The 21339-nt window shown below is 46.8% G+C and overlaps 3 protein-coding genes across 5 annotated transcripts; 1 reads left to right on the top strand and 2 right to left on the bottom strand.

Annotated features, from left to right (window-relative positions):
* Positions 1 to 1093: 1093 nt before the first annotated feature.
* On the bottom strand, positions 1094 to 5809 carry insig2 (insulin induced gene 2). Of its 2 annotated transcripts, XM_068329145.1 has the most exons (7): positions 5661 to 5809; positions 4669 to 4771; positions 4412 to 4584; positions 3308 to 3432; positions 3019 to 3185; positions 2688 to 2787; positions 1094 to 2605 (listed from the first exon to the last, which is right to left on the bottom strand). In XM_068329145.1, exons 2-7 carry the CDS (start codon positions 4767 to 4769, stop codon positions 2564 to 2566), a joined length of 708 nt encoding a protein of 235 aa, XP_068185246.1. In that variant the 5' UTR covers positions 4770 to 4771; positions 5661 to 5809; the 3' UTR covers positions 1094 to 2563. The 2 variants fall into 2 exon arrangements, with proteins under 2 accessions (XP_068185246.1, XP_068185245.1); XM_068329144.1 differs by lacking the exon at positions 5661 to 5809 and having other exon boundaries at positions 4669 to 4805.
* Positions 5810 to 11388: 5579 nt separating this feature from the next.
* si:dkey-251i10.3 (uncharacterized protein LOC553498 homolog) lies at positions 11389 to 14196 on the bottom strand. The gene has a single exon (XM_068329161.1). It carries the CDS (start codon positions 14157 to 14159, stop codon positions 11865 to 11867), a length of 2295 nt encoding a protein of 764 aa, XP_068185262.1. The 5' UTR covers positions 14160 to 14196; the 3' UTR covers positions 11389 to 11864.
* Positions 14197 to 14835: 639 nt separating this feature from the next.
* ccdc93 (coiled-coil domain containing 93) lies at positions 14836 to 21085 on the top strand. 2 transcript variants are annotated; one of them, XM_068328559.1, is made up of 24 exons: positions 14836 to 14933; positions 15371 to 15484; positions 15606 to 15700; positions 15919 to 16030; positions 16132 to 16230; positions 16320 to 16376; positions 16449 to 16549; positions 16678 to 16695; positions 16923 to 16959; positions 17034 to 17132; positions 17268 to 17318; positions 17423 to 17509; positions 17669 to 17785; positions 17881 to 17943; positions 18062 to 18135; positions 18651 to 18732; positions 18824 to 18898; positions 18977 to 19048; positions 19582 to 19690; positions 19760 to 19842; positions 19921 to 19958; positions 20032 to 20116; positions 20188 to 20301; positions 20392 to 21085. In XM_068328559.1, exons 1-24 carry the CDS (start codon positions 14847 to 14849, stop codon positions 20446 to 20448), a joined length of 1926 nt encoding a protein of 641 aa, XP_068184660.1. In that variant the 5' UTR covers positions 14836 to 14846; the 3' UTR covers positions 20449 to 21085. The 2 variants fall into 2 exon arrangements, with proteins under 2 accessions (XP_068184660.1, XP_068184661.1); XM_068328560.1 differs by lacking the exon at positions 16678 to 16695 and having other exon boundaries at positions 20392 to 21083.
* The last annotated feature ends 254 nt before the right edge of the window (positions 21086 to 21339 follow it).

The raw sequence follows: 21339 nt of genomic DNA, 5'->3' as shown, positions 1-21339 counted from the left end.
AACATTCTCCACAAGTACAAAACCGCTGCTTCTACTTCGGTTAACAAGTCCCAGCTGCCCCCGGAGGAGCTAACAGTTGTCGATAACCTGACACGTCCCCAGGGGGGCCGGGTTGGGGAGTTCAGTGGTGAGCAGCCAGGTTTGTGAGATGCCGATCGAACCCGTACAGCGAGAACGCCAAAGATCCTCGAGCCTCCTGTTCTCACAGGAGACAATTTGGCTGGAATGTTTGCGGATTATGAAACTACACCCCCCCCCCCCATTGTGGTCTGATTGTCACCTGATGGGGGGGCCAGGAGCTAACAAGGAGGGGGAGGTCTGAAAAAGCCGCTCCATTCAAACTACACAGAAGCTAACCAAGACCAAGTTAGCTTGCTAGCAGGCTGGGCCACACCCCAGGAGCGTTAAAAACAATGGGGGTGGGCGTAAACACACACGCGCCCCCACGATTGGCCCCTATAGATGGTTCCTCCTCAGAAAAATCGTGGCGCTCTCAACCTTGCCTCCTGACCCTCGTTCTGCGAGTGGAGATAATTGCTTGTCAGGAATAAATAGAGAGATTAATGAATTCATTAGCGGTGGGGAGTTTAGCTCTTCGGAGCAGCACTTACCGCTATGACACATCACGCCTATTGTTTTACTAGCTAGTTAGCCTCCAACAATAACATTCACACAGCAAATTGCCTCGCACACACACGTGTAAAGCAGAGAAACTGTGTCCCCGTCCTGGAATTTAGCAGTAATGCAAACAAAGGCTCTTTAAATCCTGATTATTCATCTTAATTACTTTTGTCCATACCAGCGCATGTCCGCGGGAGCCGCCGCCAGACAAGACGCATTAATCCACATTAGCGCTCAGCGCCACGCCGCTTGATGGGCGCAATTCTGCTGCAGCAACACAGTTTGTGTTGCGTCGTCGGTGCCAGATATGAGATATTTACACTTAATTAGCTGGAGCTTTAAATAGGATTTGGACTTTAAATGCAACACAGACGACAACTCTTATCTTCTAAAATAGCACACACACGCATAACACATGCCATTAGCGTTAGCTCCTTCAAGGTCCACAAAAACATTTTTACACTCTAAAACACACAATTTATATATTTTAATTCCAGATCTTTAGATAAAAAGGGCCATTGTTCAAATGTGTCACAAAAGTAGGTAAAAGTACTTCTTTAAAATTCCATATGTTAAACCGAACTGAAGCGTTGTGGAAACGGTTTCTCGTTCATCTCTGCGTGTTTTAACAGAGAAAGCCTTCGACACGCGTGACGTGAACAGGATTCACAGGCGTTAGCCAAACGGCCGTGGGCTTTATTACGTAACAAACTGCACATATTGAGGTTTCAGACCTTCTGTGTGTGTGAAGCCCTCACGGCTGTACAACAAACAGAATGTTGACGTAACATGTTGATTAAACTACAGCGTCGATATAAAAACATGCACGAAAAGTTCTTATATTTTCTTATTCATGAGTTGGAATTTCTTAAAACACTTATTTAATCATCTTTAATGTTTAAACCCCTAAATAGACCAATTATTTTATCACAAATCCTTATAAAAAGGTCCCTTAAATGATCCGGTAATGTCTCAGATACACAAGTGCTCCTTCCTTCTTCTTCTTTGATTAGCTTAACACTGCTGAATGGGGGGGGGGTTAGAACCATGGATTATATACAGAAAAGATCCAATAAAAGCTTATCTAGAGAAAGATCCTATCAGACTATAAGATCGTTCCTACACCTTCATCTAGCTAGGATCAAACATACGCTCTTTAGAAGACATTTTACTCCGCTGTCAGCTCTAACTGCCCATCTTCTTTATTACTGTCATAACTTTTAGGTCCTGAACATCTGAGGTTCATCAAGGTGACCATCCAGGTTTTATTAAGTACTACAAGGAGGAAGAAGAGTTATCTTTGGCATTCCTGTTGGTTTTAGAGGCTTTTTTTTTAAACAAGAACTGACAAAGCTGTAGGTAAATTTCTGAAACATCGTCGCTCCCTGACGTTAAAGTCAGGTCCTACAATAAAGGAAGTAATGGATGTCTCACCAATGCTGTCTTAACACTGAACACTCTGCAGCCTCACTTCAATGCAAAAAAAAAGAAGGAATTTAAATGTAGAAATAAGATAATTACATACAATATAAAGATAAACATCAGGTGTTCTGCGCTGATACATGAAGAAATGTGAAAGGTTGGGTAGATAAGAGACTTCCACACTGATCCCTGTGAGCCTGTGTTTGGCACAATGGAGCCAAAGGTTTCAAACATCCCAGCTGATCTGGAGAACGATAGGTGCGCCGCCGCTAATCCCTTCCCAGGTAAGGAGAGATGAACTGCACCCGAGGGAGAAACGACAACAAAAACAGACTGCTCTCGTTCACCTCGTCAGGGCAGAGCCAACTGAAAAATACTGTTTCCTCCAGGAGATCAGGGCTCGTTTAATGTGCCTGACAGATTCTTCCAGTCTGGCTGGTCCCGGGGTTTCAACGACGCCGGCTTCAGGTCGGTGGAAAGACGGCATCGGTACGAACAAAGGATGGAGCCGTGAGGTCCTTCAGTCCTGGTGGCTCTTCTCCTGAACAAACTTGTATTCATACTGGAAGTAAAAAAACAATCCACCATCATGACCTGTGGAAGCTTGGAGCTTCACAGAAAAACAATGTTACAGACGTTCCTACCATGGCCAGCTGCCGCCCGATGTTCCCCATCGTGATCACACCCGCAAAGAAGATGCAGGGCAACCAGGAGCGGATGTACAGGAAATCTGGAGAGGTATACCTGAAAACACAAGTGTTTAAAAACGCATGTTAATGAGAAGAATTCACACAAAAGTAGATTTAAACACACAGGTAACATCTGTAGGTCGAACTGAAATCCTAGTCTGTCACTTAAAACCAACGAAGTGGATTAATAGTAGCGTGAACCTGCATTAAAGAGATATTTCTAGCTCTGCTCTTCCTTTCTACTTCCTGCTTACTTCCCCTCACAGTAAAGGAAGCGGGATCTTACTGAAACACTCCGTTGTAAACCAGGAGCTGGGTGGCCAGGGTGGCCAGCAGGGCAATGCTGACCCCCAGGCCGAAGCCGCTGCGGGAACGGTCAAACGTCCACCAGAGACCGATGGAGAGCGCTGCCAGAGTCAGAGACAGCTGCACGTTGTTGGCAAAGTCCACTTTCTGATGGGGGGGTGGTCAAGGACCGGACGGTCAACAGCTGGACTCAGAATGGATTTAGAGAGCTGCAGCTTCACCCGCCACGTTTAAATCACTCACACCATTCAATAACAGACTAAGGATACAGCGCTGGCGTGGTTGATACCCACAAACACGGCCACGCAGCGCATCACGCTGGACCACTCCCGCTTGAACTTGTGGGGCTCGCCCAGGCGGCTGTCGATGCAGGGGTAGAGCAACCCGATCAATGCTGTGAAAGAAAAGAGCCAGAATCAACACGAGAGGCAACACGACTGTCAACAGCTAGATGTTTGCTGTTAGCATGCAGGCAGCATCCCGGTGCGCTCGCTCAGCTGTGGAAGGATTACTGAACAGGGAAAAATAAAGAAGAATGAATGATTTAATGTCCTCCTGACAGCCAGCGATTCTAATCTACTTTTACACAAAGTGCCGTCTCTTTTTTCCCTTCCGTCAAACAGAAAGAAGTCGATTTCAGATACTTCAAGTTGGTTCTATGGTGAAGATGAAACTTCAGCAATGTCGATTGTGGGATAACCTCTTGCAACAACTAATGAGGCTTCAAAACAAATTAATTTTTACTCAGACGACAAAAAACCCCTCCCCTGGGGGGCGAAGAGTGTTGTGTGTGTGTGTTAGCAACAAGAGGAAGCGACGGGCTCCTGAATGGAGGAGCGCCATGTCTGGGGAGGAAGAGCGCCTCAGGCTGTTTTACTTTGTGCTGAGCCTCCTGGGAATATTTCCATCCATCGCTTTCCACCCAGGGGAGGACGGGATAGTCAAGCCTGGTGGGCATGCAGCGGTTTAATATGCAAGGATGCTCCAACCCATGCTCGCCGTCCTTAAACGCTAACAGCTGCAGACGCTCTTATGTAATTGCATTGAACTTTTAATTTTCATTTGGCTCAGTAAAAGAAAAGGATCTCATTTCAAACTTGATTTCAGATCTGCCAGATATGAGGAAGAAGGTCATCACTCTGATCCATCATTTTTAAATTACAGTACTACTTGTAGTTTTTCAGTTAGCTCTGATATGGATCGTCTTAATTCTTTGTCTGATCTGTTTCTTTTTTAAATCTTAAAAGTTCTGGAAAGGTTTGTAGTGTCTTTTTCCAGGATTTTTCTCCTCTTCACAGTCAATACTGTACGTGTATTTGTATATATCCATTTGCAGTGCGTGTGTGTTCGTGCATGTGTGTGTGTTCAAGTACCTGAGACTGTGCCACAGCAGGGTGGCACCCACCAGGCCGAGGAGAAGATACTGCTGATGACATCAGGGGGGAACAGGGTGACATTTCTCTGGACCTGAAGTAAGTTGAGCACTAAGGCCAGAAAGACGCCCACAGAGAACAGCATGGATCCCCGGATCATCAGGTTGGTGGTCCTAAAATTCAGAGTAGAGGCTTGGAAAATGCTTACATTGTGAGCAGGAACACCCAGCGTTTCACGTCCATTAAGATGATCTAACCTGTTGGTGATGACGGAGATATAGGGGCCCCGGGAGGTCTGCGGCGTCTGCTCGGACCCCAGCCACCGCTGCGGGTCTCTGGCCGGTGCACTGTTACTCATGGCTGTCAGTGTCAGGGACATCCATAGTCAAAGTCAAAGTCAGCTTTATTGTCAAATGTACCATATATGCATGGCATACAGCACAGATGAAATTACAGTCCTCTCTGACCCACGGGCCTCATGAAGCAAAAAACACATAATATGAAGGCGTGTTTATTATGGGGAAACATTGCAGACATTATCCACAAAGAAGCAAAGCGACTCAATTGATCCCACCGCTCCAAAAATGTCACCAAAATCAGTTCCCAAACAAGAAAACATCTCTCAGACGGAGGTCAAGACATGCTAAACGTGTTTATATCATATTTTAACTTAAGGACAGAGTGATAACAGAACCTGATAAGACATTTACGCCTCTTGTGTCATAGTCAGCTCAGCTCTTACTGGTGATCCAGCTGCTCCCAGTTTGAGCCTGGTTTCCACCATAGAGAGCAGCTCCACCAGATGACCTGAGAGGACCCTTAGCCCTGGCCTGTGCCTGTCAGGCGGTGATAAAACATGAGGCACACCTGGAGAGAGTCCACCTCCTCATGTGACCTTGTGTGCTCAACCCAGGACTCATACGAACTGATTTTTACTTCCTTTTAGCACCAGCATTCAGCCAAAACTGCAACGATTAACGAGCAACCTGCTAAACTTATTAGCCTTACCGCTAATGCAGTAATTAAACAGAATTTGCATGTTTTCATCTATCGCTACTGATCAACACAAATACTTTAATTAAAAATAATAAAAATAATAATATAGGACAAGAAATGTAGATGCCATTAGTTATGCTAAGTTAGCGTGACGTTAGCAGAGTAGCCTGATTATGTGTTAGCTAAGAAGCTAAATGAACTGTGTGTCATTAACAGCTAACGGCTAATAGCTGAGGTCAGTAATATATCTTACCTCATGTCGACAGAGACGCTGTGCGAATATAATGCAACATTTTATACAGCATTAAGTAAAATAACACGTATAATACCCGGCTGTAGTACACGAAATTATTAATTAGCCGTCTCTTTCTCGTAACTGAGACGACTTCCGGCTGTATTAGACGAACGAGCGCCCAATTGGCCTTTAGAGCCGTGACGTCAACGCGTTACGCAGAGATGATGTGTCACGTGATTTGAGGATCCGGTCAATGGATGATCCATAAAAGCAACCGATTCTACCTAAAACAGCCGGATGACTCGGAATAAACCACGTTAAAACAGTTGTTTATCATTAAGTATATGAAATACTGATTTTTTTTTTATTGAGTCGGAAACAGATAAGAGATACGTCACGTTTAAAGGAGTCCTCTTGTGTAATTTAAGTCAAACAACATACTTATTAAAGAGTCATCTAGTAATGATATTCCTTTCTTCCCTTTGACCTCGAGTTGTGAATGTTATTTTTGATGTACGCTGGGGAGGAGATGAACAACTTTCAAATTCATTTTCTGACCCTTCTTCTATGGAAAATTAAGAAAATAGACAATTTAAATTAATCTAAACATTAAAAACACAGCTAGATGCTCAAAATAATTTATGTGCAGTTCGTTTCATCAAATGTAAAGTTTATCTCCACCATCCAGTTGTGTAAATAGTGATGGACTAAGGTGTCCATGGACATTTGTTTAGAATATCCTGTTGTGTGTTTCAAAAACGAGATCATTATCTCAGAATTTTTAAAAAAAAACTGATCCTGAGTCCTTTCCACAATTGTTTTAGCAGAACTTGTTTACAACTTTTCACTGTCTTGTAAACAAAGAAGAAAACTTGTTCAAACACACATCATCCACCTTTTTGTTGGTGGAGGTAACGAGATTCATTTAAATGTCAGTGTTTTTAAATGTCAATTATTGAACATGGAGGTCAGACGAGAGGAGCGTTGTGTTTAATGTAGGATTACAGAGAGCTCTATTTAATTTGTGGCTTTTTACGCCATTTATAAAACTGATGAATCTCAATGTTCCAGCTTTCAGCCACAGAAAATAAACAACTGGATCTTGAAGTCATTCCTCACACACTAACATCACACACACAAACACTAATACACACACACACACACACACACACACACACACACACACACACACACACACACACACACACACACACACACACAAACACACACACACGTCATATCTGATTTGCTCTTGTGGTCTAATAGGCTTACAGAGATGCAGAGGTGAGAAAGTCACATAGCAGAGTGGATCACCTTAATCCTCAGTCCCATTTACACTCCATTTTGCATTCAGCATACTGAGGCCTGCTGCTCATGATGGGGTTTGGGGGATTATATTTGGCTACACAATAGTTTGAACATAAACAGCCTATCCTGCTCTCGTTCCCCCGAAGCTCCGAGTTAACTTTGAGTGGAGTTTTCATGCGGCTGATTTGAAAAATCCAAGTGGAATATAGTTTGAGAGAGCTGCTGTGTGTGTGTGTGTGTGTGTGTGTGTGTGTGTGTGTGTGTGTGTGTGTGTGTGTGTGTGTGTGTGTGTGTGTGTGTGTGTGTGTGTGTGTGTGTGTGTGTGTGTGTGTGTGTGTGTGTGTGTGTGTGTTTGTACCGGTGTCATAATCTCCATTTTGGTATTCAAAATTTTGTTTCTTTTTTTTATTCAGGGAAATTTGGTTGCCATCATTTCGCAAAATCTGATTCTGTTCTTAAAATGAATTATTCTTAATAATTTATTCTTTGATAAATCAGATTTAATCTGATTTGATCAAAAAGACTTAAAGTTACGCTCCCTACAAACTCTAAACACTCACTGCAGCTCAAGTCAAATATTTTATACTTAAAATTAGAAAAATAAAAATGTTAAAACTCCAAGAAAACAAAAATACATCATTTAATAATATGTTTGATGTGTTGGAAGAAGATTTATTTTTAAAAATTGAACATATTGAGTTATACCCCAAAATGGTAACATTGAAAAGAGAATATCTTCACTACAATAAATTAATCAAGGAGCGTTTTATGTATAAAGACAGAAAGGAACAATCAGACATTAGATTAAAGGCCATTTTTCGGTGTTTAATTTAAAATCCACCTAAAGCCTAAACCTCCAACCTGTCATCTCTAGTGAATTCTGTCTCAAACCCAGATAATAAAAATTCAATCACATCCTCAGTTGCTGACTTTTACTTTAAGCAAACATTACTCAAATCAGTTAAAAAAGGATTCACTGGGACTATTTTCAGTCGCGGATTAACCCATTTTTACATTCTAGCAGATATTACGGAGAGCTGGATTGAGGTTAAATTGAAACCTTCATGTTGTACACGTTCAGGTGTTTTCTGTCCAGCAGTAAACCTTCTGTCTCGTCACCTTCAGCACCAGTGAGCTGCACACGGCTCCACAGGCCGTTACTGTGATTCATTTACGCTCCAGCCATTTATTTTTTATCTAATAAGATGAGTCGGCATGTTCTACCCCTCGTCTGTCCCACGGGAGACTCACTTAACCCTAATAATTAGAGTGATAAAGGAAGTCTGCTAGGTAAGAGGAGGGTATGGGGGCTTTCAATTAGTTGTCAAGGGCTACTTGGAGGCCCCCCGACGCAGCCGGAGAACAGCCAGGGATTCAATTCATCATCCTGCCTCATCCGGGCGCTGAGGGCCTTTTCATTACCAGACCACTGCGTCCCACTGTCGGCCCCTTCAGTATAAATGTGAGTGATGGCGTGTGCGGGGTGGGCTGTGGGTGTGGATGGCGATGGAGGGGTGGGGCAGGGCCCCCTCGTCGTAAATGTCATCCCCATTGGACCGTTGCAGGTCCCAGCTCCAAAATAATAGGCCCTGTGACCTCTCTGTTGTCTATAATTAACCTCTAACCCCCTCCCTCCCCGCAACATCCACCAATCCCCAGACAGCCGTGATGCGGGAGGTGCTGGGCGAAAACTGGGGACAGGGTGTGGGGGCAACAAAGGAAAATGGCTGCTGTTGGTGCCTTTGGGTAGGACTGTTTGGAAAAAATGAATTTAAAAAAATCATATTTATGAGCAGGAATGTGAATAAACCTGAGGAAGACGTGCGTAAATGTAAAATAAAACCCTCTCTTTTTGGGGTTTGAATGTGTCAAAACACAAATAAAGACTTATTTCTCATTCCTTCAGTGGATTTTTGTCAGAACAGAGATTTCAATTGTGCGCGTTTACAACAAACACCCACAGGGCATGCAGCGGAAATGTGAAGCCCCCTCTTACAATGAGTGTTTGACACCCCCTCTCCGTGTCAGGGTGCCTGACAAGCTCCGAATTCGCGTTAACGCGGCCGAGCTGCGCGTCCCGCGGCGGGGGAATAACCGGGTTTGGACGGAGATGCTCGGTTAAAGGCGCAAAGCGCGCACTGACATTTAACGCAACAAAGCAACAAGAAAAGTGTCGGTTAAATAAACGCACAGCACAATAGAAAGTCAAACCATCCCTAATGGCTGCAGCTGACACCTGTACATAATCACTTTTGGATAGAAGGAGAACACGAGGAGGAAATGAGACATAGGACGAGGGAGGAAAACCATCTTCAGGCGCGCTGGTTTGCGTGTGCGTCATTGTCTGCACATTCTTGGAACTATAAGAAGGGAAAAATGCAAATGCATCGTCGCTGGCAGCTCCACGGAAGCGATGCCAGCATGCGTGTGGCATATTGAATGATAATGACAAAGCGGGCTGCATCCCCATGTGTGCACGCCTGCAGAACAATGATTACAGATTGGCCGGTGTGTCCCCCACAGCATCACCAGGGACCCCGATTCTGATGCTAATTAGAGCCGCTGCCCATTCAGATATATCTGTAGTTGCAAGCCAAGAAGAAATAAGATGGAATGGCTGTAATTGCGCGAAGAAGTCCTGTGTGTTTATGATATTTTTAGCCGAGCTGGAGTTTTACGCACGGCGCGCTTTAACCTCTTGCGCCACCTGCTGGTGTCAGGTTGGTACCAAAGTGATGCGAGCTTGTTTGTTGTTTTTGGACCAATCATGACACGTTTGATGCATGGGCGTTAGTCAACTTGTTATCCCGTTAAAGACTCATCTCGGTGCTTTAGTTCGATCCAATCCGGTGGGATTCATCCACCCCCCCACCCCCACCCCCCATCCACTCCTCTTTGAATGTACTTTATTTTCATTCCGGGGAGAGAAACAAGAAGGAACCGAAGCAAAGTGATGCTCAGCTGCACACTCAATGTAGGTTAATGGAAGGGAGGAGAGTCTGGGCCCAGGCTGGGCTCTGATTGGCTGGCCCGGGACGCGCAGCTTCTCCGCAGCACAACCTGTCAGAGTTAATCAGAGCCCATCTCTTAACAGCCAGCCAGGGCTATCAGAGAGGTGAGCCCATTGCTATTCAGGACGAAACAGATGATAAATCATTTGTACATAATTAGTGCTCAGCAAGGTTACAACTGACACGTATTTTCATCTTAATTAGGAGGGAAATTTGTTCCATTAATTTAATTTGGCGCGCCTGAGCGGCTCTGCACCTAACTAAGTTAATCTTACACCTGTCAGGGTGGGAATGGAGTTGGGCCTTGGATTATAGGAGGATGAAGGTGGGGGGGGTGGATGGAGAAAGAGTCCTCTATCAGACGGTTTCCTGCACAGACCTTCAAGACAATTGGACTGCGGTGGGAAATAAAACCGCAGATGCTAAATGCGGTGATAAATGCAGGAAAACCACTTCCGGCAGTGAAATAATAATAATGCAGGCAGAAAAGCTCCTTCATCCTAGAACAAATATTTAACCGGATCTTACAAATGGGCATTACGGGGAAAAACATGTTCCATCATGGGGGGGGGGGGGGTGGCTGTTGGCCCTTCACACACACCCTCCCTCACTGAGATGGCTGATTTACAGGCGCAGCGGCCTTCATGTGTTTGAGTGAGGATCCCGTCGCAGTCCAGCGGGCAGCACCGGGTCCAAGGACCGGTGTGTGTGTGTGTGTGTGTGTATGGGGGGGGGGTATGAAGCTGTAATTGAACCGAAGGCGATGGTTCGATAGAGAGGAAGAGGAGGGTGGGGTGACTGATTTAGGGACTATCAGGGTTCTAAATGGAATTCTCCACTGCCTCCTGGGCACTCAAGCTGACAAGCATTACCTGAACTGATGCATAGTCCATTACAGACCCCCCCCCATCCCACCCCCACCTTTAATAGAGTGTCTATCACGTGAAATACAGAGACGTCAGGTGCCAACGTGTGCACTCTCACCCATGTGTGAAGGTTTAACGCAACGGAAATGGCTCCTCTTCTTACAGATGTATTGGAAGTCAAGACAGAGGAGGTCCGGAGACCTTAACACCCCCCCAACAGGTGGGCAGGTGATGCGATGAGGCACAGGTGCGTTCACCCGACACAGGTGAGCCATAGAGGACCAATGAAGTGAGAAAAATTGGGGATAAGTTTAAGTGCTAATTAATCCATTTATGATCGACATTCCGGAGCTTGAAGATGCAGCGCGTTTTGCTGTGACGTCATAGAATGACGTGTGATGGGGGATGCCGAAATCACAAAATGATAAAAATTATTTTTTACATTTATTCGATCTTTTTTTTTTTCAACAATACATTTTAAAAAATCTCAAACGTGTTTGAAAATGTGCAAAAAAGTCTGACATAAAAAAAGACATGAAACAGGAAAATTAAATTTCATGATTTACTTATTTTTGTTTTTATCTTATACACCGCTCAGATGGATTCAAACATCTGCTTCACATTCCGATGGTAGTGGCGCCCTCCGCAGGACGATACACGCCATTACATCCCCCAAAATATTCAGGTTAAATATTACAGGAAAGTATGAAACTAGTCTTACAATATCTTTAATATTATTTTTATGACGTTTATACACAATTAATCACAAACATATTTCCATTAAGTATAATTACTTGGGCACAGGTAATAAATTCAAATGGAACTACAAGCTTTAAATCAGCCAGATGGTTCAAAAACAGGACTTTTAATTTGACAGTCATTTCCTGTGACGTCATCATTGTGCTGCCATGAATCTGCCTATAAAAATAACATCAATGCATCTCAACGAGTATCTTGCCTAAAGGCAGAATTTATTTCAAACATTTCCTCAACAAACATCTGATGATCTCAAACAGGAAGTAACAAACAGGAAGTAGTTAATATTTCTTGATGAAGGTGTCCCTGGTGGCGGACTGCTGCTTCTTGTCCTTCAGCAGCTCCTCCCGGGCCATGGGCTCGATGATGCCCCCCAGCTGGGTGACCACCCGGGGCTGGATGAGCTTGTGGAAGGTGCGCTCGGTGTTCCAGGTGCGGCCCGTGGGGGCGCGGATGGTGCTCTCGAACTGGGCGTGGCTCTGGAAAGGGAAGGGCAGCGAGTTCACCTGGCACGCGCTCAGGGCGCCGTTCCGCTTCTCCGAGATGATGACGCTGGGCAGGTGGCGGTCCTTCCTGGGTGGGGGCGGCGCCGTCTTGACGGCGAACCTCCTGCGCTTCCTCTTGGACGGCTTGAGGCCGAGGCCCGCCCACTCACCCCACCCGGGCAGCGCCAGGTTCACCGGCTTTGGTTTCCCTGTTTCTTCCCGACTTCTCTTGTCCTTGAGGAAGTCTGCGATGACATCATCGCCGGCGAAAGCCTCTCTGATGAGCCCCCGCTGGTCCAGATCTTCATCGCCATCCTCGGCGTCTTCCACGGTCGGAGCCAAGGCGGCTTTGATGACCTCTGTCTTCTTGGTGAGAACTTCTTTAAGCTCGATGCCCCGTTTCCTTTTCTTGTCGACCTTTTGAGCTGGTTTTTCTGGGGGCGGGGCCTGAACGGACTCCTCCGCCTCTTGCCCCACCTCTTGACTCAGGAGCTCCACGTCCTCCAGAGTCCTGATCCTCATCAGTCCTTCATCCAGCGCAGCAGAGGAGTCCAGTTGGCCGGCGGCGGCCGCCGCCGCCTCCCGACGGCCGTCTGCGATTTCTCGGAAAATACTCGTGAACTCCGACAGCTCCTCTCCCTCCTTCTGTTCCTCTTCCTCTGCTCTTTCCTCATCATCATCACCATCAGCCGTTATTTCAGGTAACAGGTCCACCTCCTGAGCCTGACGCCGCTTCCTCCGCTGATCAAACTGTCTGAGGAGCACTTCCTCTTCCGTTTCCTCCACATCTTCCTCCTCCTCCTCTTCCTCAACCGTTTTCTTCACCGCTCCAGCTCCACCTTCATCCATCGGCTCGTCCGTCTTGGTCTCCGTCGGTTCTTCGGTGAGCTTGCCTCTCATCCAGGGATTCGAATAATCCAACGCTTGCTCTGCGTCGTTCACAAAATCCGGCAGCACTTCCGCATCTCCCGATCCCTCCTCTTCCTCTTCTTCCTCATCTTCCTGGGGGTTCAGCGAGGTCACGACCTTCTGGGTCAGCTCCTTGTTGACCTCCAGCTGCTGCTGCATGGCTCTGCGAGCCCCCTCGTCGTACTTGGCCATGAGGGCCTTGGACTTGGCCCACTTGCCGCTGTTCTGGTGCTTGAGCGACATCCTCTCCTGGATCCGCGCCGCCTCTATCTTCCTCAGCTCCTCCAGCGCGGCGGCCGGGTCCGACGCCACCATGTTTTCGAATTTCTTCAGGAAGTCTCTGCGCTTTGCTCGGTTCTGGACTTTGTGGTAGGCCTTGCTCTTGATCTTGGCCTCCCGCCGCGCCTTGGCCTCGTAGTACGACTGCAGTGCCCGGGCCTTCTGCAACTCCGCCCGCCGGACCTGTGCCTCCTCCAGGCTCATGGCCTTCAGGGCCTCCTCCTCCACGGGGGTCAGAACAGGGTCGTTGACGGGCTGCTTGTTTGCCGACAGCAGCGCGAAGATCTCCGTCTCCAGCGGGGTACTCGCCTTCCAGCCGGACACCACCCTCTCCATTGGCTTGGGGCCGGAGGGCTCCTGGTTGAGGGGGAACACCAGCTGCGGGGCCCTCCGGTTCTGCTTGATGACCCCCTTCCACTGGCTGACCTCGGTGGCGGCCTTCTGGAAGGCCACGTCCCTCTGGATCCGCTCGCTCTCCTGCTTGCTGAGGGGGCACTCGACGGTCACCCCCCCCTTCTTGAGGTGCTCCAGCTGCCTCTTGGTCTTGTTGGACACGTTGGGGGTCTTCTCCATGGTCCCAATCAGGTCCGACAGGTCCACCTTGTCCCTCTCCCCGTCCGCGTTGACCGTGAACTCGGACATCTGCACCGCCGCCTCGGACCTCTCCCCCAGGGTCTTCCTCCTCTGCCCCCCCAGGGAGCTGATGGCCTCCAGCAGCTTCTGCCGTTTGCGTTCATCCTCCTCGCTCTCGTCTTCCTCGCTCGGGATGTTTTCATCGGTTTTATTTAAATCTTCTTCCTCGTCGTAAAAAACATCCGTTTTCACCTCTGTGCGCGCCCCCGCCGCCTCTGCGCGCGCCTTTCGCTTCTTTTTAATCGTTTTCTTCTTGGTAACTTTCGCCATGCTGGAGTAAACACCGCCGAGCGGAAGGAACCGGACACACGTGTAACGTAAAGCACGTCGGTGTCGGAATTTACGTGCCGTAAAATGAGCAGCACCGTCATAAAAACGTTCATTTTCGCTTTATTTAAACAATTCTAATAAAAAATAAAAATAAATCTGATTTACACTAGCTAACATGGATTTAATTACTTTTAAGTTTTTTTTACTCAATAAATTAAAATGAAATAATTACGATCACAATACAGGTGTTGTTGATCTCTCTACATCAATATAAAGTACAAAAAAGATAGAAAGCATATACATTTTTGAAACGTGAACAACGAAAGACATGTTTCGCATTTTTGAAGGTTAAAAATGAATTTGGCTTTAAAATTGTAAAAAGGATAACGCACGTTCAGCCGTGCATTTAGTTAACCTACTTTAATGTCTTCTTCGGCGCCTTCCCATAGTTGTGGTTCTGCCTCATAGCGCCCCCTTCCGACTGTGTGCGAGAGAGCATGCTTTAACGTTTACGCATCTGTGCCTCTCGCCACAATTTTTAAACACTCTCTTTTAAAATACAATAGACGATAATAAAGATTATTTAACCATTACTTTTTTTTTGTTTTGGGTTCGAACGAATCTAAGCCCGTATAAGGATAAACATTAACCCGTCACGTGCTCCAGTCATGTGATCTGTCATCTGTCATGGCGGCGGCTGCGTCTGTATTCCATAGAGTGAGAACTGGATCCAAACTGGGAGCCCAGTATGACCAGGATGGGAACCTCATCCAGGTGAGGAGCGTTTACAACACACGATAGAACACACTTTAACACAACAACAAGGTTGTTTACTGTCAACACAAACGTAACGACTTCCGTAAACAAACACAACGTATGCTAGGTGGCTAACGACTGGAGCTAGCTTATGAAAGGGGGGACCTCTGTTCTGTTTAGCTGTTTAAACATGTCCATTTAAAGCTCAGAACGCGCTTAAGGACAGTAATTTTGGAAAAACTACGTCACTTACGTCATCAGTCGCTAGCTTTCTGAGTTTGAACAGGTTTTCTGCAGCTGCTTTGCTCTGGAGAACATCACAGATCCTCTATGGAGGTGGATCAGAATGTTTCTACTTCCAACGCCTGTTAGAATAAATATAAATGGAATGAATAATGACTTCACTCTTAAGATGTAGCTTGACAATTTTTTTTAAAATAAACATCGGCTCCCAGGTGGAAACCCGAGAGGATGAAGAGCAGAGTGTCAAGCTGGCAGAGATCCTGGAGCTCCTGCTGGCTGCCGGATACTTCAGAGCGAGAATCAAAGGACTGTCGCCGTTTGATAAGGTAAACACAAGGTCCATCGGGCTCCCAGGAACCGCCTTCACATGTGTTGGTTCATGTAATCATGTGACTTAAATCACCAGCCTCAAGCAGCTTTCCTCCTCCTCCTCCTCCTCCTCTTCAGGTGGTCGGCGGGATGACCTGGTGCATCACCACGTGTAACTTTGACATCGATGTGGATCTTCTCTTTCAAGAGAATTCAACCATTGGACAGAAAATGTAAGGGCTTCATTCAGAATTACTTTGAAGTACTTTGAGGTTTAAGGTCGAAAAACTTCTCAGTATCAACAAAAATCACTTGAAAACCCCATTTATTGTGAGTCTGAAGACCAGATTTGGTCTGAAGTTAAAATAACTTTGACGTCTGTTTCGCTGGTCTGAAGAATGTGTTAACTGGAGGGATGGTCAGCGATTGTCACCACCTTTCTTCTTTTCAGAGCACTGACGGAGAAAATTGTATCCGTTCTTCCCAAAATGAAATGTCCTCATCGTCTCGAGCCTCATCAAATCCAAGGGTTGGATTTCATCCACATCTTCCCGGTGATACAGGTGAGAGAACTCCTGAATGGAGATCCACGCTCATCCTGGGTTAATACTCACCAGAGGAGACCCTTTACTGGGGAGTAAAACCAGTCCTTGTTATGTATCAGTGGCTGGTGAAGCGCGCCATCGAGACCAGGGAGGAGATGGGGGACTACGTGAGAGCTTACTCCATCTCCCAGTTCCAGAAGACCCACAGCCTCCCGGAGGTAAAAGCCAGACCCGGCTCACGTTGAGCAGAGCGGTGTCATAGCGGTGTGGTCGTGCTAAACCTGTGCTGTCAATCCCTCTGGTCCAGGATGAAGAGTTCCTCCAGAGGAGAGACAAGTCCGTAAAGGCGGTTCGGGACGTGTTGGTGAGTTTGCGCTCCTCCTCATTGATCCCATCGCTCCTCATGTCCTCTGAGTTAACCTCCGCTGGTTTTCAGGAGGCGTATAAACCCCAGAGGAGGTACCGGAGGCAGCGCGACGCCGGGGAGCTGCTGGACGAGGAGTCCAGGGTTCACTCCACACTGCTGGAGTACGGCAGGTGAGTTTCCAAGCTCAGGTGACGTCTGCAATCGCCCACCCGCCTTCTTGCGAATCATCGTCTGTCATTTTCAGTCATCACCTTTCTCTGACCCTGTTTTTCCATCCATCCATCTCCTTCTGCACTAGAGTGTCAGATTTCCTCCTGTGAGTATTTCTGGACGCATGAGGCTTTGTTCTCCCCACAACTCCTCCTCACCTGTTTCAGCCTTTATGGATACAACCGTTTCTGCTCTGATGCCCTTTTTTAATGGATTTGTTTGCCCTGAACGTGGATTTCTACTCACGTGTGATGCAGCATGGCGTGTGTGGTTTTATTTCTGCTTTATAACGTCTCATAAGTTTCATCACCGGTGTTTGTTTCCCCCCTCCAGGCGATACGGATTCAGCAAACAGGACAAACAGGATAAGGTAGGTGTTTGATTCGGTCTTGAAAGTCCTTCTTTCCCACATGATTTTCCTTCATCCTGGACGTCTTCCTCCAGGCGGATGAGAGGAAGGCGTCTCCCCCTGGTGGCTCCCAGGCGTCGCCTCCTGGGATGGCGGAGGTGTCGGAGGAGGAAGACCTGCAGGCGGCAGAGGAGGTGAGTTCTGAGCGCATTTCACTGTTCAGAGAGACGGACGTGACTTTAATGAATGAAATTTTCTGGAGAGCTCATTGGTTGGGAGGCGGGTCTTAAGCACAACCTGAACAAATAAAGTGTTTGTTTATCTCTTAGATGCGAATCAAAACCCTGATGACCAACATGGCTGCCATGGTAACCGAAGAGGTAGGGGCATATTTCCTGTTTCCTCTTTTTTCTATATATTTAGCAGCTGGACCCGTTTCTCCCCCCACTGTTGTGTCTGGACCTGACCTTCTCTCGTCCATCAGGGGAGGCTGACGGCGAGCGCTGTGGGTCAGATCGTGGGGATGCAATCGGACGAGATCAAACAGATCGCCTCTGAGTACGCCGAGAAGGTGAGCAGCAGTCTGAGGAGACTTCCTGTGGTTTTGGTTTTGAAACGACTTCATGATCCTGGTGGAAAGAATGAATTTAGAGAATCTGCAGCTGCCTTTAGCCTACGGCTATCGTCTTGTCTGCTAGCGTCTGTCAGCATCCCCTTTCTGCTCCTGCAGCAGTCGGAGTTGTCTTCAGAGGAGCGTTCGGAGCGTTACGGCCCGCTGCAGCAGCACCGCAGAGCCGTGGCTTCGCTCAACAAACAGATCCAGCAGAGGAGCAAACAGCTGGAGGAGGTGAAGAACATCTGTCATCATTCATCCATCCATCATCCATCCACTCGGGGTTTTCTGGGTTTGATGATGACGATGGTGTTCTTCTGTCTCCACAGCTACAGGCAAAGCACGCGGAGGTGAAGAAAGGCTGCGAGGAGGCCAAGAGGAACCTGATGGAGGTGAACCTATGCTTCTGATTGGCTGCAAATTTAACATTTGATTTCCTTTTTGTGCTTCTTTTTTTCCTTCAATATTTCTGGAAACTTTTACAGATGGAACGTTTGTGTGTCTTTCTAGGCCGTAAAGCACTCAGAGAAACTGGACAAAGTGCTGAAGTCTCTAGAGGAGATGGAGGAGCAGGCTGACAGCAGGTTAGTGGTGGAGAGGGGTAACATCATCTTAACTTTTGTTCTGAGATGAAACCACAAAAACCACCATCTCTTTTTGACTCATCAGCCCTGCATGACAAAAAAATCTAGTTTTATCCATTAAATTACTCAGAAATAGTTTCTTGTTGAGGTTATTGAGGACAAAATAGCTTGAAAGAAGTGAAAAACTATCAGAACACAAAAGATTTAAATGAAGCCAATATTACCTGAATTTCCTCAATTTAAGATTTAATTTAAATTTCATCTCAGGTTTGAGTTGATTCAGGATAAAACGTTCAGTCTGAATAAATCTGTTACAAGATGCAGCAGTTTGAGACGTACTGCCCTCCTCTGGCGAACAGGGGAAGTGCAGCTCTGCCTGGGTCAGAGCTGAGGGTTCTGTCGTCAGAGGCGTTTAGTGTGTTGCTCGTGGACACTCAGGCAGTGTGGCACCTGAAGCTGTGACCTCTGACCTTCGGGGCCAGCCCACCTGATGAAGCTCTGCTCTGTTTGAACAGCCTGCTGGAGAAGCTGAAGGCTCTGGTGACCATGAACGAGAATATGAAGCAGCAGGAGCAGGAGTTCCGCACACACTGCAGGGTGAGTAGATAGGCGGGGGAACCGAATTACCAACCCAGTGGGTATCTGTTTGGAACGCCTCAACATTGCTGACGTCTGATGTCGTCTCCAGGAGGAGATGGTCCGTCTGCAGCAGAACATCGAGGAGCTGAAGTCGGCGTCGGGACAGGACACTGAGGAGGAGAAGGTTTCAATCCCGTTCCACCTATCAGGTGTCGTCTTCACCGACGCTCCGCCCGCATTTGAACTGTCCCTCTTTTCCCAGGAGAGGAACCAGCTGATAGACAAACAGTACAACACAGACAGAGAGAAACTGCAGAAGATCCGGCTGCTCATGGTAATACACACACACACACACACACACACACACACACACACACACACACATTCCAGATTAGATGCAGCTAGAGGATCTCTGTGGGCAATGAGGTCAGCGATAGCAGGCCGGCGATAGGAGGACACAACACACAAACGTGTTCCGACTTCACTTCATGTAAACCAGACCTGGATCTGGAGCCAGTTGTGTTTTCATTGTGATCCAGGATCTGAATCCACACCCGGATCCACCCCAAACTCTCAGTGACACCCTAGAACTAGAATCTGAACTGGACCCTGATCCCAGATCCAGACTCAGTCCTCCTGAACGCTCACATTCATCCCGATTAACGTCAGCCGTGTTTGATATTTGGGATTTAACATCTGCATGATGACATCATCTACAGTAGCCAGGTCAGAGATCCCAGGTCAGCTGACGATGCTGCCAGTTAATGAAGTTTAAATGACGTTTGATCAGAACGTCATTTTTGTACTCGCGCTCATTCTTGTTGGGGACTATTTTAAGCGGCAGATTAAATCTCGACGTTCTGTCAGGCTCGGAGGAACCGTGAGATCGCCATCCTGCAGAGGAAGATCGACGAGGTGCCGAGCCGGGCCGAGCTGACCCAGTACCAGAAGAGGTTCATCGAGCTCTACGGCCAAGGTGGGTCCAACAGGGGTAAACTGACGCACCGAATGTCTGAAAGACGATAACACGCTTTTGTTTTTGTAGTTTCCGCGACGCACAAAGAGACAAAGCAGTTCTTCACGCTGTACAACACGCTGGACGATAAGAAGGTGTATCTGGAGAAGGAGGTAAAACGATCCTCTGACCTGTTTCTGATGTTCGACTCGTAAAGAGACAAAAACAAACGGATGTGTTGGTGCCTGCAGGTGAATCTGCTGAATTCCATTCACGACAACTTCCAGCAGTAAGTACAAACAGACTCATGTGTTGTGGCTTTAAATAAATGAATCCAAGTTGAACGCTCTGCCGTTGCCCAGGGCGATGGCGTCCTCAGCAGCCAAGGACCAGTTCCTCCGGCAGATGGAGCAAATTGTGGAGGGAATCAAACAGAGTCGCATCAAGGTGAGGGAAAAACGGGACAAATCGAACCCCACGAACACAAGTGATCGCATCTGACTTCTCTGTCTTTCCAGATGGAGAAGAAAAAGCAGGAGAATAAAATGAGGCGCGATCAGTTGAACGACGAGTACCTTGAGCTGCTGGACAAGCAGCGGCTTTACTTCAAAACCGTCAAGGACTTCAAAGAGGTGAGAGAAGCGGCGCCGACATCCGATTGGTTCTGTAGTTCATTAGCAAACCAATCCAAAGCCCGACTGACCAAATGCTCCCGTCACCAGGAATGTCGGAAGAACGAGATGCTGCTGTCCAAGCTGAGAGCCAAAGGAGCCTCCTAGTCCGCCACCGCCGCCGCCCCCTGCTGGTGGATTGACACCGACGCAATCGACTCCGATCGCAGATTGTACGAACATTCCACTGTTTTATTTCCTTTCTGCGCGGCTCAGTCGGTGTGTGAACACAGAAGAGTTGCGTCTGCACAAAGACATTTCAGTTGTTTACATGTGCCAAATCCTGAAAAGTATGAACACCTTTAAACAGTCGACCAGAATCAGTATCTAACATTTCATGTCAACACTAATCGTAACGCCACCGTTTTTTTGTTTTTTTTTAAATGACACTTTCAAAGCTGCACTCGCTGTGGAAAATGCACAATATTTAGATGTTAGAATGAATCAAGAATGATTTTGATGAGGAGGTTGATTTTCACTTATTTTTTCAGGCAAACATTTGCTGGATTCAACTCATTAAATTTCAGAATTAGGTTTAGAATTTGTCAGAAGAAAAAAAAAAGTGCCTGAACATTTTGAGCCCTTAATCTTCATCCTAACTGATGATGCATTATCTCTACATCCCTCTTGTGAAATTATTTGCCAACCATGTTTTTCACGTGCCTGTGATGTCATCACTCGTTCTGATCTGTCTGTCTCACCGTCCAATGACTGTACAAGCAGTATTTAATGAGCAAAAGAATAAACTTCTCTCAGATAAGACGCGTTCTGTCCCGATACCGTGTGCCGGGCGTAGACGCCGTAATCAGAAGCGTTGTCAGGAGTCACATGATGCTTCGGAAGAAGACATTCAGTGTATTAGCAGGAACTTCACATCTCCAGCTGCAGAAACAAACACAGAAACATCCGGGATTAATAAAGTATCTATCTATCTATCTATCTATCTAGATGGCAGCGAAATGTGGGACAAGAATATCGGAGGTAAACACAACACTGCCC

The sequence above is a fragment of the Antennarius striatus genome, chromosome 12, assembly GCF_040054535.1.
Source record: "Antennarius striatus isolate MH-2024 chromosome 12, ASM4005453v1, whole genome shotgun sequence".
Taxonomy (NCBI): Eukaryota; Metazoa; Chordata; class Actinopteri; order Lophiiformes; family Antennariidae; genus Antennarius; species Antennarius striatus.
This window is presented reverse-complemented; position numbering and strand designations above follow the sequence as displayed.

Coding starts and splice junctions, on each gene's coding strand:
- si:dkey-251i10.3 (XM_068329161.1), bottom strand. CDS start 14,159: ATGGCGAAAGTTACCAAGAAGAAAACGATTAAAAAGAAGCGAAAGGCG.
- ccdc93 (XM_068328559.1), top strand. CDS start 14,847: ATGGCGGCGGCTGCGTCTGTATTCCATAGAGTGAGAACTGGATCCAAA. Junction 15,485..15,605: donor GACTGTCGCCGTTTGATAAG/GTAAACACAAGG, acceptor CCTCCTCTTCAG/GTGGTCGGCGGGATGACCTG. Junction 19,049..19,581: donor AGAAGATCCGGCTGCTCATG/GTAATACACACA, acceptor ACGTTCTGTCAG/GCTCGGAGGAACCGTGAGAT.
- insig2 (XM_068329144.1), bottom strand. CDS start 4,790: ATGTCCCTGACACTGACAGCCATGAGTAACAGTGCACCGGCCAGAGAC. Junction 4,585..4,668: donor ATCTCCGTCATCACCAACAG/GTTAGATCATCT, acceptor TCTGAATTTTAG/GACCACCAACCTGATGATCC. Junction 3,186..3,307: donor GTATCAACCACGCCAGCGCT/GTATCCTTAGTC, acceptor CCCCCCCATCAG/AAAGTGGACTTTGCCAACAA.